Source organism: Gopherus flavomarginatus, chromosome 1 (genome assembly GCF_025201925.1).
Source record: "Gopherus flavomarginatus isolate rGopFla2 chromosome 1, rGopFla2.mat.asm, whole genome shotgun sequence".
In the NCBI taxonomy this organism is placed as follows: Eukaryota; Metazoa; Chordata; order Testudines; family Testudinidae; genus Gopherus; species Gopherus flavomarginatus.
The window spans coordinates 1,007,502-1,026,673 of NC_066617.1; the positions used below are offsets into that span (position 1 = coordinate 1,007,502).

At 52.0% G+C, this 19,172-nt stretch overlaps 1 protein-coding gene and 1 long non-coding RNA gene across 2 annotated transcripts in view; one reads left to right on the plus strand and one right to left on the minus strand.

Moving 5' to 3' along the window:
- SHANK3 (SH3 and multiple ankyrin repeat domains 3) overlaps positions 1 to 19,172 on the plus strand; it is a 673,138-nt gene that overhangs the window by 334,454 nt on the left and 319,512 nt on the right. The window contains exon 14 of the mRNA XM_050953559.1: positions 17,948 to 18,134. Coding sequence (XP_050809516.1) covers positions 17,948 to 18,134 — 187 coding nt within the window. The remainder of the gene's footprint in view (positions 1 to 17,947; positions 18,135 to 19,172) is intronic.
- Positions 1 to 19,172, minus strand: part of LOC127051377 (uncharacterized) — a 105,767-nt gene that overhangs the window by 36,578 nt on the left and 50,017 nt on the right. The window lies entirely within an intron of this gene.

The following is a 19,172-nucleotide window of genomic DNA, read 5'->3' on the forward strand; positions in this document are numbered from 1 at the left end:
CAAGGGAAGCCACTGCTGGGATTTCATCAACCCTCCCTGGTCCGGCATAGCCCCCGCTCCAAGGATGAGATACCTACCCATTCTGTGCGGCTGTCCTGGAGCCTGCACCAGACTTCCATTCTGTTGGCCGATTCGCCTGAGTGGGAGTCTTGAGGGTCCTCCACTGCCCACAGAAGTCACAGGCACCGAGACAAGACGCGTCAACACTCGTCTTCCCACCGAAGCTATAGGAGCAGGTCTCAATGCCGTCGGCACCAACACTCAGATTCGAGTGTTCTCTCTGACAGACGTCATGCTAGGAATGCCCCTCGAGCATCATCAGCACCCAGGCATCATAGACATGATCGCCGGGGGGAATCTAGAAGTACACGTCTTCGTTGCTGAGATCTAAATTTTGAGGTCGGCACTGACACGGCCGTAGATGCTCCCAATGCTCGTACAGCACCATGCATTACTCAGCGACTTCGACTTAGGCACCCAGCCACCCATCCCTGGGCCGCGTTGCCCCCTGGGATCAAGCAGCTCTGCTTGGTCCCCAAATGGGTCAGTGGCAAGGGGCGCCTTAGCAGGGGCAGTGGTATCAGTGGGCACCATGGCCCCAACTCCCTGCACCAGCAAGGCCCCATTCAGTAGCCGGGGCATCACAGATACACTCTACGTCCCTGCCTCGGCACTGGGAAAAGTCAACCGGTACTGAACCAGCAGCACCGCACTTGGGCTTGGACTTGGGGGTTGAACCACCGGTACTGCCTGACGCCCTGGGGGCAGAACCAGTCCCCTCACAAGCACTAGAGGAATCCATAGTGGCGCCACCACCGGCCCTACAGGAAGATTTCAAGGCTCACCAAGAGCTCCTTAAGCAAGTGGCCTCGAATCTCTGTCTTCAGGCTGAGGAGATGGAGGAGCTGTCAGATACCTTGTTCAACGTGTTGTCCTTCTCGGCACTGGGCCGTGTGGCCTTATCTCTCCAGTAGGGGGTGGCCAACATATCGACTTCGCTTTGGTGAACCCTGGCCTCCTTGAGACCTATTTCTAAAAAGGCAGAGAGAGAGTATTTTGTGCCAGCAAAGGGGCACGAATACTTGTCCTCTCACCCAGCACCCAGCTCTCTGGTGGTGGAGTCTGTAAACCACCGGGAGAGGCATGGCCAACCTGCGCCCACCCCCAAGGATAAAGACGCCAGGAGACCGGATACCTTCAGCAGGAAGGTTAATTCAGGGGCGAGCTTCCAGCTCAGGGTGACAAATCACCAAGCCCTACTGAGCCAGTATGATTTTAATTTGTGGGGGTCCCTGCCAAAGTTTTAACCCCTTCTCCAGGAAAGAGACAAGAAGGAGTTCAGAGCCTTGGTCAACAAAGGAGCGGCAGCGGTGAAAGCACCTCTTCAAGCGGTTTTGGACACGGCGGAAACAGCGGCCTGTTCGATAGCCTTGGCCATTACCATGCACAGGGCGTTGTGGCTCTTGCTGTCGGGGCTGTCCGCGGAGTCCCAGTCCCTCATGCAGGACCTGGCCTTCGACGGGAAGGTCCTGTTTGCGGATCAAACAGACATCTGTCTGCATGGGATGAAAGACTCCTGCACCACCCTGCAAACTCTGGGCCTATATGTCCCACCAGTGAAGGACAAACCCAGGCCACAGACCTTGGCCCCTCCAGCTAGAGACAGATATGAGCCCCTACCTAAGAGGCCGAGGGAGCAGAGATGCAGGTCCCAGCGCCAGTCCCGCTCGGCCCCGCGTCCTGGTAGGGGAAGAGGTGTTTTTGACTCTTTGCGGCGGGTCACTGGGCCCATTGCCAGGGAAACCGCCCAGTTAATAAAGTTTGTGTTCTGCAACCGTTTATCTGCTTTCCAAGTGCAATGGTCTCGTATAATGTTGGACCAGTGGGTCCTCAGCACCATTTCCAAGGGCTACATATTGCTATTCGTTTCACCCCCTCCACCACCCCCTACCTCTGGAGGTCCCCAGGGATCTGGAGCACGCACTCCTTCTAAACCAGGAGGTGACACACCTCCTAACACTGGGCGTGGTGGAGAAGGTACCTCGGGAATTCCAGGGCAGAGGGTTTTGCTCCCAGTATTTCCTGATTCCAAAGGCAAAAGGCAGACTCAGGCCCATCCTCGACCTGCGGAATCTCAACCAATTTATGGTCCATTACAAGTTCCATATGGTTTCCCTAGCCTCTATTATCCCGTCCCTAGACCCAGGGGATTGGTTCTCAGCCCTGGACCTCCAGGATGCGTATATCCACATCCATATTTTCGAGGGTCACAGGCGCTTCCTCCACTTCTGGGTAGGACAGGACCATTACCAGTTTACGGTCCTTCCCTATGGCCTCTCCACGGCCCCCAGGGTTTTTACCAAATGCATGGCGGTATTGGCAGCCCACCTCAGGAGGAACAGGCTGCAATTTTTTCCCTACCTGGATGACTGGCTGCTCAAGGGCAAGTCCCGGTCCCAGGTGCAAGCCCAGATGGAATTTCTGCAGGCCACTTGCGAGAGTCTAGGCCTAGTAGTGAAAGAGGACAAGTCCACGTTAGTGCCGGTTCAGCATATACACTTCATAGGGACGCTATTAAACTCAGTGGTGACCACGGCCTCTTTCCCCTGGGACAGGTTGGAGACACTCAAAAGTCTCATAGCTTCAGTCAGGGCCTTCCCCGTGATGACGGCAAGGGTGTGCCTTCAAATATTAGGCCACATGGCAGCATGCACCTCCGTGGTGTGACATGCCAGACTCAGAATGAGGTCCCTCCAACTCTGGCTGGCCTCCTAATATTCCCAGGCCAGGGACGACCTGGACAAGGTGGTCACGTTACCTCCCAACGTAGTAGCCGACCTGCAATGGTGGTCCCTCCCGAGCAACATGTTACAAGGGATTCCCTTCCAAGAGACTCCTCCCTCACTAGATCTGGTGTCGGATGCCTCGGACCTGGGGTGGGGAGCCCATACGAGGAGCTTCCAAACCCAGGGCAGATAGTCGACCTCGGAATTGTCCCTGCACATAAACGTCAGGGAACTCAGGGCAGTACGCCTGGCGTGCATAGCTTTCAGCCCACACCTACGGGAAAAGATGTCAGCATCCTCACGAACAATATGGCCACGATGTATTACATCAACAGGCAAGAGGGCACACGCTCCTCGGCGTTGTGCCAGGAAGCCCTGGACCTATGGGGATTCTGCATAGCCCACGATCTCTCTCTGAGGGCTTTTCACCTACCCGGCACTCACAATACGTGAGCCGATCACCTCAGCAGGGTTTTCTCCCACCAATACGAGTGGTCACTGCACTGGGAGGTCACCCGGCAGCTCTTCTGAGAGTGGGGAGCTCCCCAGGTAGATCTCTTTACTACCGCCCAGAATCGTCTCCAGGGTGGGCAGGGAGGCGATCTCGGACGCTTTCCTGATTCTGTGGTCAGTCCACCTGTTCTATGCCTGTTCTATGCCTTTCTGCCATTTCTGCAAGGTCTTACAGAACGTGAAGGCAGACAAGTCGAGGGTTATCCTCATAGCCCTGGATTGGGCCCAGCAATACTGGTATGGAACCCTCCGGCAGCTTCTTGCAGCCCCCCCGCGCAGGCTGCCATGTCGGCCAGATCTCCTCTCCCAGGAGGGGGGATGCGTCCTCCATCCCAGCCTGGCCACGTTTCATCTGGCGTTCTTCGAGATGTGTTGCTCAGGTGTATTCCACATCCTGCTCTCCTTCCCCTCTGTCAGAGTTGTCTGGCAAGAGGGAACGGAGGGTGTGGGGAGCGCGCAGCTCCCCTTATAGTGCGATATAGAGGTGCCACTCTAGGGCTCACAGCGGTGCTCCCCCACTACGGGTATTGCTAAGGGAAAAACTTCCTGCACCGGTGCACGTGGCGAGCACGCACACCTACTCTGAAATAGACGTGAGCAACACATCTTGAAGAACGCCAGCTACGGAACAGGTAACTGTCCTTTCCTGTTGGCTAATAAACCTTATTGTGCTTTGAAAAGGCTGTATGACATCACTGCAAACACTTGCTGAGGTGCACTGATCCATGAAGAAGGTGAAAGCCTCGGAGCTGGAGTCTGGCTCAGATGGACTGGCTGGGCTGTGTGGCTGTCCGTAAAGAAGAGTGGGATCCCTTGGGGTCTGATGCAATAATAGGTACCTCCAAGGGAGCATTTAAAAGCCAGGGCACAGCACAGAACTTGTGGATCTAGGACAGGAGGTTTTTGGAGTCAGCCTCACTGCTATCCAGGATGGAGTCTGCAGCTCCCCCAAGGACACTTCGTACCCTATGCATCAAGCTTGGCCTTCCTGGCATCCACCTTCAGTATCAGGGACTTTGGTACAAGCCTCTCAAATGATGTTTAAACTCCCATTGGTACCAGATTTGCCCATTACCTTGGGATATGCTCATTTATTTGGGTTACTTTTCTGGGGAAGTGGATTCTGTAATTCTGTCAGTGTACTGCTTGTGTCACTTGTGTGTTCGTATGGAGCCCTGCTTCTCCCTTCTACCAGTCCCCTCCCAATGGAGCTATCCTGCAGGGCCTAGGTTCCCTAGGGCTGGGTTTCTCCAGCCCAAGAACCGGATGAGCACACACACACACACACCTACATTAACAGAGCAAGTCTGAGCGGACCAGGTCAATCAGCACTGTCAAGCTGACCCCTTCTATGTCCCTGGACTCACTGGGCTGGACGAAGCAGCACTTTCACGATGACTCTTCTTATGCCCCTGGGCTCCACGGACTGGGTCAAGCAGCACTTTCAAGCTGTTACCCTCATGTGTCCCAGATTCAGCACATCCCTATCCCCTCTCTCACAATACAATTGTGCTGGCAGTAACCTACCTGATGAGCAAACCCCACACTATTTTGGGCGCTGCAGGGATCTCTAGCATAGGTAAAAGAAGCGTTGCTGCAGAGTGAATAGGGGGAGCTAAAAACACAAAAGAGTGAGGTTCAGCCAGAGAGAGAGAAGCAACCAGCTTAACCATACAAGTTATTTATTGAATACAGGTGATAGCTACACAAGGAGGCTAAACCAACATAACATACATTATTACAGGTTAATACCTAAGGTAGAAAGGAAAAATGAAAAGAGAGAGAGAGAGAGAGAGAGAGAAGGGGATCTCACCACCCCCTGAAGCTTGGACTGGTCGGGATTCCCAGATGATGCTGGTAGTGGAGGGTCCTGAGGGCAGGAGGCAGGTAGAGTCCCCAGCACGATCAGTCAGGACAGTATGGAGTCCTAGTGGAGCTGATGCAGAGTTTGGATCTGAGCATCAGAACCCTCACTGGAGGGTGAGTGGGGATTTTTGTAGAGAAAATACAGTTGTTCAAGGGAGACCAATAGATTTGTTTATAGGTAAGGCTGATAACTCAAGGGTTTTCTTTAGACTAGGCAAAAGGAGCTGATCACTCTTGGCTATGGGTGGTGTTTTCTTCCAGGGAGCTCACAATGCAACTAGGCGGCTTCAATATTTGAATATCAATTAAGGATTCATTACTAGAATTGGTCTGATAATTGCTGAGCTGGGTGTGTGCAGACCTAGGTTCATTAGCATCTGGAGCAGAGATTCCCATGATGCAGTGTTTCCCTGCTTTTTCTGGTCCGAGAATTCAGTGTGGTTCTTGGTTCTCCATTCTGTATGCAAATTGAGATGTCTTCCTGTCCCATCTTTCATGCAGATGAGGCGAGGGGAGTTATCTCTGCTCTCCATTCTGTATGCTAATGGGGATGTCTTAATCTTGTCACCTTTGTCATGAGGGGTCTAGGTGTGTCTCCCAATGCCCATCACTGCTCTCTGCAAGTTCTTTTCTCTGATGGGTTTTGGTTTAAGCAGAGGCTGGGGGGTGAGGGGAGGAGTCTTTCATGAGTCAGGCTGGATACTGCACCCTGCTTCCCCAAGAACACAGAGGTGTCTGGTATCATCATGTCCTTGAACATTTTCGTGGGACATCACTACCTGAATTGTGGGGGAAAACAGAGCAGTACTCGTCCAGGCTCCACCCACAAACCATGTTCTGTCCTCTCTCTCTCAAGAGAGAGAGTGAGCTCACTGCAGACCGTACAGATGTTCAGAATGCTTGCTTTGCAGTGTCCTTGGGTCTTAGCTCTCCTGCAGTGAGATCCAGATACAACCAAGTACTCTGCTGGGCTTCCAAGGCCTGGCTGTCCCTTATGCTCTGCTCCTCCCCTTTTGGCTGTTAGGCTCCTGCTGGCAATTTAGAAAAGTAGAAGTGTAAGTAATCATTGGAGATATACCAATCTCCTAGAACTGGAAGGGACTTTGACAGGTCATTGAGTCCAGCCCCCTGCCTTCATTAGCAGGATCAAGTACTGATTTTACCCCAGCTCCCTAAGTGGCCCCTTCAAGGATTGAACTCACAACCCTGGGTTTAGCAGGCCAATGCTCAAACCACTGAGCTGTCCCTCCCCATGCTGGTGATACTGTTTCAGGTTGTGTTCACAGCCAGACAGAACATATTCATGGCACCAAAATGTGAGGTCAGTATCAGGCTGTGCAAATCATTATAATCTGATCATCTCTCTGCTTTTTGATTATTAGTGTTGATGCTATTAGGCTTTAGAGCAGGGGTCGGCAACCTTTCAGAAGTGCTGTGCCGAGTCTTCATTTATTCACTCTAATTTAAGGTTTCGCGTGCCAGTAATACATTTTAACAATTTTAGAAGGTCTCTTTCTATAAGTCTGTAATATATAACTAAACTATTGTTGTATATAAAGTAAGGTTTTTAAAATGTTTAAGAAGCTTTATTTAAAATTAAATTAAAATGCGGAGTCCCCCGGACCAGTGGCCAGGACCTGGGCAGTGTGAGTGCCACTGAAAATCAGCTTGAGTGCTGCCTTCGGCACACGTGCCATAGGTTGCCTACCCCTGCTTCAGAGATAATGATCCATTGGGATGAGGGGGGAGGCTCTGCTCTGGGGGCTTCTATTTCAGGGTGGCTATAGATTAGGGGAAAACACTGCATTTGTTTGACACTTTCCAGGTTATTTTCACAACCATAAGGGCTGAAAACATAATTTTTTTTTTAAGCATAGATTCAGGAGAAATATCCTGGGTCATTGAGCCTGCCCATCTTGGCCCCTTTGCAGCCCATTTATTCTCCTTTATCCTTATGGAAGCTGTTCTCCATGGGCTGAGAATTCCAAAAGATTTTTCCTCTTTCCATGGATGGGCACCTCTACAAAGAGATCCTGCTCTGGAGACCACCGAGTGCTTTCAGGGTTGCCCCAGGTAGGGTGAAGATCTGGTTGCCTAACAGATGCCTTCTTACTGGACTGCAGCAAATATCTGTATGGTTCTCCAGACTCAGTGACTCCCCGTGTGATCAAGAAATCTAATAGAACAAGGCTCACATTCTGCTGTTGCCCCAAATGGAGCAAGATATTTTTAGTACTTGGGGCATCTGTACCTAGCAGTGGAGTCACCTTTCTCTCCTTGTCTCTTCTGAACCTTCTGTCTCAACACCGAGGAGAAACACGTCAGTCAGATTTGAGGTCTCTGCTGTTAGAGGCTTGGTTCATATGCCCATGATCTTGTATGCTAATGATCTTGGGAGATCAAATTTTCTCATAAGAGTTCCTCTTGTTACTGTTGCAGAGTTAGAACCTTTCAACTGGAGAACTGTACGTAGCCAAATAGAAGACTTTCTATAGGGGCAGCATAGGATATATACCAGCGGTTCTCAAACTTTAGCAACCCGAGGATCCCCATTTTGATTTAAAATTTTTCGCAGACTCCCAAGCCGGCTTCTAATTTTCCTCAGGGATGCTCAACCCCCGCTCAGCCCCAGGCCCCACCCCACTCCACCCCTTCCCCCAAGGCCACACCCCAGCCCCACCTCTTCCCGCTCCTGCTCCACCCCTACCCCTCCTTTTCCTGCCCTCTCCCCTGAGCTCGCCCTGTCCCTGCTCTTCCCCTTCCCTTCCAGTGCCTCCTGAATGCCTCTGAACAGCTATTCCGTGGCATGCAGGAGAAACTGGGAGGGAGGGGGAGAAATTGATCAGCAGGGCCAGCGGCCCTGGACATGACTTGCTGATCCTCTGGAGCCAGACATGACTCATGGACCCCCAGAGTGCCCTTGTGGACCCCCAGGGGTCCCCAGACTCCAGTTCAAGAACCGCTGATATATACCACTTCTGTAAAGACCTGTTCCAAACCTTTTTGACTAATTACTGTGCTCTCTCTCACTCAACTGTCTTGAAGGTCATCTGCCCTCCAGGGCTACATATCATGCTTCAACACAGGGAACCTCTGAATCTGTACAGACCACTGTCAAGATGTCTCAAAAGAGACTATCTGATGTTTCCCACTTGAGGATGAGCAGGTGCTTTCCTATTAACCAAACTAATGAACTCCCTGCTGAAGACTCTGGGGAAGTGTTCTTTCTGTTACTGTCCCTGAAAATTGGAACCCCTGGGCTAAGGCAAGTTCTAGGCACTAGTGGTTGACCTGCCCTATACAGACATCCATTAGATTAAGGTGGTATTATGTCCTCATCCATTACGTACATCAGACTATTAATTTGCCTATTATCTTCCCCAAATGTCACCCACTCCCAGAGGAGATCAGATTTCACACTTTAGATATTAAGGGGACCCTTAGGTCCAGGTCTACAAAGGGATTTAGGAATTGTAACACCTAAGTTTCAGGCGCTTAGCCTCCCAGTGGAGGTCACAAACCCTGGGTTAAGCACCTGGGATCCCTGTACAATGCAGAGGGAGAGAGAGGCTCCTGAGTATGGGATCCACAAAAGCCAGCACACTATGCAGGAGTCACCTAGGCTAGCCAACAGCAGATGCTGATGAGAAGATGTGTCCCAACACTCATCCCTCACTGGGTCTTAGGTGACTATCTCTGCTTGGAATCCACAGCTGGAGTCAGGCATCTGTGCCATGTCTCGTAAGGACAGTGGTGGATGCACACCTATCTCCTAACAAAATGGGGTTGGGTGGCCTCCCCTGTCATCCTTTGCCCAGTGGTTAGGGAACTCAGCCAGGATGTGGGAGCTCCTAGGTCAGTTTTGCCCTCTGCAGTAAAGGGACTTGAAAATGGGTTTCTCCTACCTCTCAGGTTGAGTGCCCTAATCACCAGACCAGAGCTTCACTCTTCCTTGCTATCTCTGGCCCACTCCATTTAATTATTTATATAGAGTGGAACACCGACAATAGGAGAAAGTGAGAGAAGTCCACATCAGAATATCCCACACTCCAGTGGCTTGTGTATTCCTGTTAACTGTTTCTAAACCATTAAACTAGCATCTTAAAGGTGCTAAGAAACAGTATTATGTAAAGTAATAATGGCCATTTTGGGTCAGACCAGTGGTCCATCTAGTCCAGTATCCTGTCTCTGACAGTGGCCAGTGCCAGGTTCTTCAGAAAGAGTGAACAGAGCAAGGCACTTTATCAAATGATCCATCCTCTCTTGTTCAGTCCCAGTTTCTAGCAATTTTAGGGACACCCAGGACATGCGGTTGCATCCCTGACCATCTTGGCTAATAGCCACTGATGGACCTATCCTCCATGAACTTATCTAGTTCTTTTTTTAACCCACTTGTACTTTTGACCTTCACAACATCCCCTGTCAATGGGTTCCACAGGTTGACTGTGCATTGTGTGAAGAAGTACTTCCTTATGTTTATTTTAAACCTCCTTTTTATTACTTTCAGTGGGTGACCCTAGGTTCATGTGTTATGAGGAGGAGTAAATAACACTTCTTTATTCACTCTCTCCACACCATTCGTGATTTTATAGCCCTCTATCATATCATCCCTTAGTCGTCTCCTTTGTCGGCCTTTTTGATTGTGATGTCAGAGTTGTTCTTGAGGCTGTTGATGGCATTGTGTTCTGCATGGTATCACTTGCCCCATAACCTCAGCCGTGCCGAACACAATACCATCAACAGCCTCAAGAACAACTCTGACATCACAATCAAACAGGCTGACAAAGGAGGTGCTGTCGTCATCACGAATACGTCGGAATATGAACAAGAGGCTGCTAGGCAGCTCTCTAACTCCACATTCTACAGGCCATCACCCTCTGATCCCACTGAGGTGTACCAAAAGAAACTACACCATCTGCTCAGAAAACTCCCTGAGAAAGCACAGGAACAGATCTATACAGACACATGCCTAGAACCCTGACCAGGTGTATTCTATTTGCTATTCAAGATCCATAAACCTGGAAATCCTGGACGCCCCATCATCTCAGGCATTGGCACCTTAACAGCAGGATTGTCTGGTTATGTGGACTCTCTCGTCAGGCCCTATGCTACCAACACTCCCAGCTACCTTCGAGACACCACTGACTTCCTGAGGAAACTACAATCCATCGGTGATCTTCCAGAAAATACCATACTGGCCACTATGGACGTGGAAGTTCTCTACACCAACATTCCACACAAAGATGGACTACATGCCATCAGGAATAGTATCCCTGATAATATCACAGCTAACCTGGTGGCTGAACTTTGTGACTTTGTCCTCACCCCCAACTATTTCACATTTGGGGACAATATATACCTTCAAGTCAGTGGCACTGCTATGGGTACCCGCATGGCCCCACAGTATGCCAACATCTTTATGGCTGACTTAGAAAAACTCTTCCTTAGGTCTCGTCCCCTAATGCCCCTACTCTACTTGTGCTACATTGATGACATCTTCATCATCTGGACTCATGGAAAAGAAGCCCTCGAGGAATTCCACCATAATTTTAACAATTTCCATCCCACCATCAACCTCAGCCTAGACCAATCCACACAAGCAGTCCATTTCCTAGACACTACTGTGCTAATAAGCGATGATCACATAAACACCACCCTATACCGGAAACCCACTGATCGCTATACTTATCTACATGCCTCCAGCTTCCATCCAGGACACACCACACGATCCATTGTCTACAGCCAAGCTCTAAGATACAACTGCATTTGCTCCAATCCCTCAGACAGAGATAAACACCTACAAGATCTCTATCAAGCATTCTTAAAACTACAATACCCACCTGCTGAAGTGAAAAAACAGATTGACAGAGCCAGAAGAGTACCCAGAAGCCACCTACTACAGGACAGGGCCAACAAAGAAAATAACAGAATGCCATCACCTACAGCCCCCAAATAAAACCTCTCCAGCACATCATCAAAGATCTACAACCTATCCTTAAAGATGATCCCTCACTCTCACAGATTCTAGGAGACAGGCCAGTCCTCGCTTATAGACAGCCTCCCAACCTGAAGCAAATACTCACCAGCAACCGCACACCATACAACATAAACACTAACCCAGGAACCTGTCCTTGCAACAAAGCCTGATGCCAGCTCTGTCCACATATCTATTCAAGTGACACCATCATAGGACCTAATCACATCAGCCACACCATCAAGGGCTCACTCACCTGCACATCTACCAATGTGATATATGCCATCATGTGCCAGCAATGCCCCTCTGCCATATACATTGGCCAAACCGGACAGTCTCTACGCTAAAGAATAAATGGACACAAATCTGACATCAGGAATCATAACATTCAACAAACAGTGGGAGAACACTTCAGCCTCTTTAACCACTCAGTGACAGACTTGAAGGTGGCAATTTTGCAGCAATAATACTTCAAAAACAGACTCCAAAGAGAGAGTGCTGAACTTGAATTAATATGAAAATTAGATACAATTAACTTAGGTTTAAACAGAGACTGGGAATGGTTGGATCATTACACTAATTGAATCTATTTCCCTATGTTAAGTTCTCCTCACACCTTCTATGGGTCATCTTAATTATCAGTTCAAAAGTTTTTTTTTTCTCCTGCTGATGATAGCTCACCTCAATTGATTAGACTCTTCCTGTTGGTATGCGTACTTCCACCTTTTCATGTTCTCTATGTATAAATATCTCCTGTCTGTTTGTTCCAGTCTGTGCATCCGAAGAAGTGAGCTGTAGCTCATGAAATCTCATGCTGAAATTAATGTGTTAGTGTCTAAGGTGCCACAAATACTCCTGTTCTTTTTCCTCAGATTTATCACCTAAGAAGAATGGCTCAGATGTGGGAATCTCCCTCACATCCTCTGCAGTGAATTTTTTTAATCTCTCTGGAATGCACTTGTCTTCCTTGAGTGGTCCATTAGCATCCAGTGGCGGCCCCACTGCTTGTTTGGCAGCTTCCTTCTTCTGATGTACTTAAAAAAAAATTTCCTGTTAGTTTGTGTCTTTTGCTAGTTGCTCTTCAAATTCTTTTATGGCCTGCGTAATTATTCTTTTACCCTTGACTTGCCAGAGTTTATGCTCCTATTTTCCTCCGTATGATTGACTTCTGGGTTTTAGAAGGATGTCCTTTTGTCTCTAACTGCCTCTTTTACTCTGTTCTTCTTCGAGTGATTGCTCATGTGTATTCCACTATAGGTGTGCGTGCTCGCCACATGCACCGGTGCCAGAAGTTTTTCCCTTAGCAGTATCCGTACTGGGGGAGCACCGCTGCAATCCCTGGAGTGGCGCCGACATATCGCGCCATAAAGGGGGCTGCGCGCTCTCCCCACCCTCAGTTCCTTCTTGTCGCCAGTGAAGGCAGTTGGAACTTGCTGCAGCCTAGGCTGCAGCATTATAGCCTTAGTGGTATCCAGTTTTCCTGAAAACTCCTGGTGGCCATTTCGGCCTCCCACCCCATGGTGCAGGGCCTGTCTGTGTTCTTGCATCACATGGCGGCCCGGCTTCTGAAAGGGTTAGATCGGGCATTCCCATACACAGACCCCCGGTTCCGCTCTGGGACCTGAACCTGGTGCTGTCCTGCCTCACAGGGCCTCCTTTTGAGCCTTTAACCACGTTCTCGTGGTCCCACCTGCTGTGGAAGGTGGCATTCCTAGTTGCCATCACCTCAGCCCTCCAGATCTCGGAGCTCAGGGCCCTGACTTCTGAACCACCGTATACAGTCTTCCATAAGGCCAAGGTTCAGCTCTGCCCTCACTCCGCTTTTTTGCCGAAGGTAGTCTCGGCTTTTCACATGGATCAGGATATTTTCCTCCCGATCCTCTGTCCTAAACCCCATTCCTACAATGAGGAACATTGTATGCACACACTGGACATGCGCTGAGCGCTGGCCTTTTACCTGGACAGAACCAGGTCGTTTAGGAGGTTCCCTCAGGTTTTTATTGGTTTGGCCGAGCATATGAGGGGATGGCCGGTCTCCACCCAGCGGATCTCCCGCTGGATCACCTCATGCATTCGCATCTGTTATGACCTGGCAGGGGTTCCCCTGCCTCCTATTGTGAAAGCGCGTTCGACAGCCCAGGACTCGTCAGTGGCCTATGTGGCTCATGTCCCTATTCAGGACCTCTGTAGGGCTGCTACGTGGTCCTCCGTCCACACCTTTTCATCTCACTATGCGATTGTCTCCCAAACGAGAGATGACGCCGGGTTTGGTAGGGCAGTGCTCCACCCGGGTAACCCTTGAAACATTACATTTAAACTCCTACCAACCTCCATCAGGTATAGCTTGGAGTCACTACTGTGGAATACACAGGAGCAGTCACTCGAAGAAGAAAGGACAGTTACTTGTTCCGTAACTGGCGTTCTCCGAGATGTGTTGCTCAGGTGTGCTCCACGTCCCACCCTCCTTCCCCTCTGTCGGAGTTGTCTGGCAAGAAGGAACTGAGGATGTGCGGAGCTGTAGCTCCCCTTATAGTGCGATATAGGGGTGCCACTCTAGGGCTCACAGCAATGCTCCCCCACTACGGGTACTGCTAAGGGAAAAGCTTCAGGCACCAGTGCACGTGGCGAGCACACACACCTACTGTGAAATAAACAGGGGCAACACATCTTGAAGAACGCCTGTTATGGAACAGGTAACTGTCCTTTGTTTAGCCATAGTGGTGTGGGTTTTTTGGTCCTCTTGCTGCTTTTTATCTGGGATGTACATATATTTTGAGCCTTTTTATGTTACTTTTACATACTTCCCATATAGCTTTCAGGCATCTTACTCTTTTGACTGTTGGTTTTAATTTCTGTTTATCTAGCCGTCTCATTTTTATGCATTTCCCCTTTTTGAGTTTAAATATTATTGTGGTGAATTTCTGTGGTATTTTTCCTCTACAAGGATGTTTAATTTCATTACATTATTACCAAGTGGTTCAGCTATATTCACCTGTTGGACCAGATCCTGTGCTCCACTTCAGATTAAATCAAGAATTGCCTCTCCCCCTGTGGATTCCAGAACTAGCTGCTCCAAGAAGCAGTCATTCATGGTGTCCAGAAATTTTTGCTCTGCATCCCATTCTGAGATGACACATTCTCAGTCAGTAGTTGAAATTCCCCATTTTTATTGAGTTTTCTGTTTCTGTAGCCTCTATTCTCCCTGCGCATTTCATAATTACTGCCAACATTCTAGTCAGGTGGTAGGTCGTATATTTCTCTTGCTATGCTCTTTATTACTCAAGCATGGATTTTCTATCCATAAAGATTCTATATTAGTTTTATTCATGTACGATTTTTACTATATTTGACTCTATGCTTCCTTCTTCATATGGTGCCACTCCCTCACCAGTGCAACTACTCACTCATTCCTATATATTTTGTACCCTGGTATTACCATGTTCCATTGATTATGATTATTCCACCAACTTTCTGTGATGCTTGGTATATCGATATCCTCATTTAGTACCAGGCACTCAAGTTCACAAACACTTGTAAAATTTGTCAATATTTAGTTGTTTGTCTTCATGTAATGTAATTGAATGGGATTCTTTTTTTCATTTGTCTTTTTCTCTTCAGTTTCTACGTGTACTTTATCAACATCTATCCTCTCCTCTTTATAGAGTATCGTCTTTAATAAATCCTCCTCTAAGGGATGAGTCTGGCCAAGATACGTGCTCCTCCAAACCTGCTGGCTTTCCCCCAGCCCTTAGTTTAAAAACTTTATGACCTTTGTAATTTTACATGTCAGCCATCTGGTTCCATTTTGGTTTAGGTGGAGCCCATCCTTCCCATGTAGGCTCATCCTTTCCCCAAAAGTGCCCTAGTTCTTAATACACCTAAATCCCTCCTCCAAACATGATCGTCTCATCCATGTATCAAGACCCTGCAGTTCTAACTGCTCCTATGTGGAACTGGAAGCATTTAAAAGAATGCTACCAAGGAGTCCTGGACTGTAAACTCTTTCCTAGCAGCCTAAATTTGGCCGCAAGGACCTCTCTCCTACTTTTCCCTATATCATTGGTACCCACATGTACTACGACTGCTGGATCCTCCCTTCCACTGTGCATAAGGCTATCTAGATGTGTCGAGAAGTTCACAACCTTTGCACCTGGCAAGCAATTCACTATGTGGTTCTCCTGGTCATCACAAATCCAACTAGCTATTTCTAATCATCAAATCCCCATTACTATTTCTTCTACAGCTAGTAAAGGTGATACTAAGGTGCGATTTAGAACTCTTATTACAGAGTTTTATTTATTTATTTTGTATAAGCAGCATTTCGCTTCGGGGACTACAGCTTTGTACTGTACAAAGAGCACCAAGCTTTTGACCCGAGGCCCGCTTATTACAGAAAAATTCCCGCCCCACTACTACAGCATGTCTTGAGTTGAAGCCTGAGACTGGGAATGGGACCGAGTTGGATGAAAGGATTTCCTTAAATGGTGATTTCCAAGACACGAGGTCTTGCCATTTTGTTATGTGTTTTGTTTAAGTATTAACCATTCCTTCCCCTCTTCTCTGTATGGGGGTATCTGGGTGTTCATTGGTCGGTGATTTCGAGAACTATGCAAAATGCTTTCCTGTCCGTCCAGAATTTGCTGTCTTTCCAGAATTGCCTGTTATACCCCTCACCTGGTTGTCAATCCAAGGAATTACATAATCTGTATGTTTGAGTGATGCCTTTCAGTGTGGTACCTCTGAGAGCACCTGAAGGGCTAGCTTTTCTTTTAACCCTGGCAGGGTGCCCCCCTCAGTCAAGCAACTTTGAGCAGCAGCAGAGCCCAACACAGATGGGAAGACCGTGCTATTACCATCCCCCCCCCCCCGCCCCCCGCCTACTTTATTTGTCTGCATGGCCCTCCCACTTCCCCAGGGGCAGGAGGAGGCTGTCTCTGTGCTGAGGAGCATTTGGTTTGAGGCAGGTCTTTTTCCAGCCACTGTTCAGTGAATATAAGAGGTTACTATCAGAAGCCATGGAAGGCTGGGGGATCCTGAGGCCTAGCTTGAGGTCGAAGGGGGAGGGCAGTGCAGAGCAGCTGGCCAGAGGAGAGGGAGCCCAAAACATGGTGCTGAGAAGTTGGCTGGGAATCCTGTGCTATGCTCAGGGCCTTTCATCACCTTTCCCATTATTGCAAGCAGCTGGTTGGTGACTGATGTTGACCAGAGGAAACCAAAAACCCCTCCCTACGTTTACAGTCCCCAAGGCAGACAGCAGGAGGGCGGCCCTAGGAAGTCCAGGAGGCCTTGGGAACTGTGCTGCTGGGGTTGCAAAGCCCTTGAGAGCCACCAGGCCTGGGCCCCTGGAATGCTTCCAGCTGTCCCCTTTCCCTGCCAGGCCCCTCTCCTCCTGTGTCCCCCACTCCATGCCTCACCTTTCCCTGTGTGCCCCACCCTTCTCTCCCTGCCCGCTAGTCTGTCCCCTCGCTGCCAGGTTGTATTAGTATTCCACAGCCATCCCAGCCCAGGCTCCTGCTGCCATTCACAAGAGCCTGCGGGGCGGGAGCTGGAGCAGAGACAGGGAGGAAGCTCCGTTCTGCTGAAATAGGGAGGCTGGCTCAGTAAAGGGCAGGGCGGATTCCCATCACCCCCCCTTCGCAGAACCAGAGGGGCACAGAGTAAATTACACAAACCTTAACACAATAGGTGGGGCTGACATTCACACTCCCCAACCCCCATGCACTTCCCCCACCTCCCACACAAACCACCCGGCTCTGCCCCCTCCCACACCCCAGCACTGCCCCCACCTCCCACACAAACCACCAGGGCACTGCCCCCACCTCCCCCATAAACCACCAGGCCCTGCGCCCCCTGCATTGCCCCCAACTCCCCCATAAACCACCAGGCCCTGCTCCCCCCTGCACTGCCCACATCAATACCCACCACTGTTCTCCCAGCCCATGAGCTTCCCCCCAGCCCCCTCAATACCTGGGGCACTGCCCTCACCTCTGACAGTGCTCAGGCACTGCCCCCACACAAACCATCACCCCACCCTCCTCATGCCCAGCACAGCCTGCCAGCCCCCAGGCAGTGCCCCCCAGTCCCTGCCCCCCAACACCACAGCATTCCCCCCCGTCCCTGCCCCCCAGCACCACAGCATTCCCCCCCGTCCCTGCCCCCCAGCACCACAGCATTCCCCCCCGTGCCTGCACAACACCCTGGCCCTGCCCCCCAACATGCAGCGCTGCCCCCAGCTTTCAGCCAAACCCCGTCCCTGGCCCCGCGGCACCGCCCCCCATCTCCGGTCCCCGGGCCCCCGGCACCGCCCCCCATCTCCGGCCCCCGGCACCGCCCCCCAGCCGCGGCACGTGGCTCTGCCCCACGCCGCCGGGCCAGGGCCATGGCCAGGGCAGCGCTGGGCGGGCGGGGGCTGCCGGAGTCGCGGTGCCGCCGGGCCGGGCCGTGCAGATGGCGAGTCCCCGCCCGCCTCCCGCAGAGGGGGCGGAGCCGCGGCCGCCGAGAGGCACCTGGCGCCCGGCGCTGAGCGTGCGGCGGCGCCGGAGGGAGCCGAGCCCCGCGGGGCCCCGCGCCCGAGCCATGCGCCGGCGGCAGCCCGCAGGCAGCGCGGCGGGGCGGCGCCGAGCCATGGAGCCGCCCGCGGCCGGCGGCCCCCGGGGGCCGGGCCGGGCCGGTGCCGTGCGACGGCGGCCGCTGGCGGGGCTGCGCTGAGCCCCGCGCCATGGCGCTGCCCCCCGGCGGGCGGGGCTGCGCGCTGCCGGGCATCAGCACCATAACCTATGTCTTCGTTTACAGCCCCAGCGGCGGCCAGGGCGCCCCCCCGGGGCCGGGGCCGGGGCCCGGGGCCGAGCCCGCCCGCCACGCCGCGCCCGCCGCCCTCCGCGGGCCCAAGCGCAAGCTGTACAGCGCCGTGCCCGGCCGCAGGTTCATCGTGGTCAAGAGCTACACGCCGCAGGGCGAGGGGGAGATCCAGCTGAACCGGGGCGAAGCCATCAAGGGTGAGTGCGGGGCTCGGCGTGGGCGGGGGCACCCCGTGGGCAGCGCTGGGCGAGGGGTGCTGGGCACAGCTGGGTGGGAGCGAGTAGGGGCACCCCGTGGGCAGCGCTGGGCGAGGGGTGCTGGGCACAGCTGGGTGGGAGCGAGTAGGGGCACCCCGTGGGCAGCGCTGGGCGAGGGGTGCTGGGCACAGCTGGGTGGGAGCGAGTAGGGGCACCCCATGGGCAGCGCTGGGCGAGGGGTGTTTTGCACAGCTGGGCGGCAGGGGGTGGGAGCGAGTAGGGGCACCCCATGGGCAGCGCTGGTTGAGGGGCGCTGGGCACAGCGGGGGGGCAGGTGATGGGAGCAAGCAGGGGCACCCCATGGGTAGTGCTGATCAAGGGGTGCTGGGTACAGCTGGGGGCAGGGGCACCCTGCGGACAGCGCTGGTTGAGGGGTGCTGGGTACAGCTGGGGGCAGGGGGTGGAAGTGAGTAGGGGCACCCTGCGGACAGCACTGGTCGAGGGGTGCTGGGCACAGCTGGGGGGCAGGGGGTGGGAGCGAGCAGGGGCACCCCATGGGCAGTGCTGATCAAGGGGTGCTGGGTACAGCTGGGGAGCAAGGGCACCCTGTGGGCAGCGCTGGTCAAGGGGTGTTGGGCACAGCTGGAGGGCAGGGGCACCCTATGGGCAGTGCTGATCGAGAGGCCCTGGGCACAGCCGGGGTGCAGAGGGTGGGAGCGGATGTTGGGCGGCCCTGTAGTGGGGTAGGACAGCATGGGGCCCCACTGACCGTGGGCCCAGGGTGAAGCTGTGTGCAGGCAAAGTGCAGTCAGTAGCTGGCCAAGGGGCTGGCTCGGAATCGCTGCAGATCCCCTCTCGGCTCTGAGAGGGAAGGACAGTATGAGGATGGAGGAGCAAACAGAAGTTGGTCCCTTGCCTGGCTGGGACTATTGTTGTGCCTATTGGGGACCCGCTGCTTTTGGGGTGGCCCCATTGGATAGGCATTGGGTTAGTCATGTTTGTCTGTTGTGGGGTCTGCTTTGTACAGGCGGTTTCCCT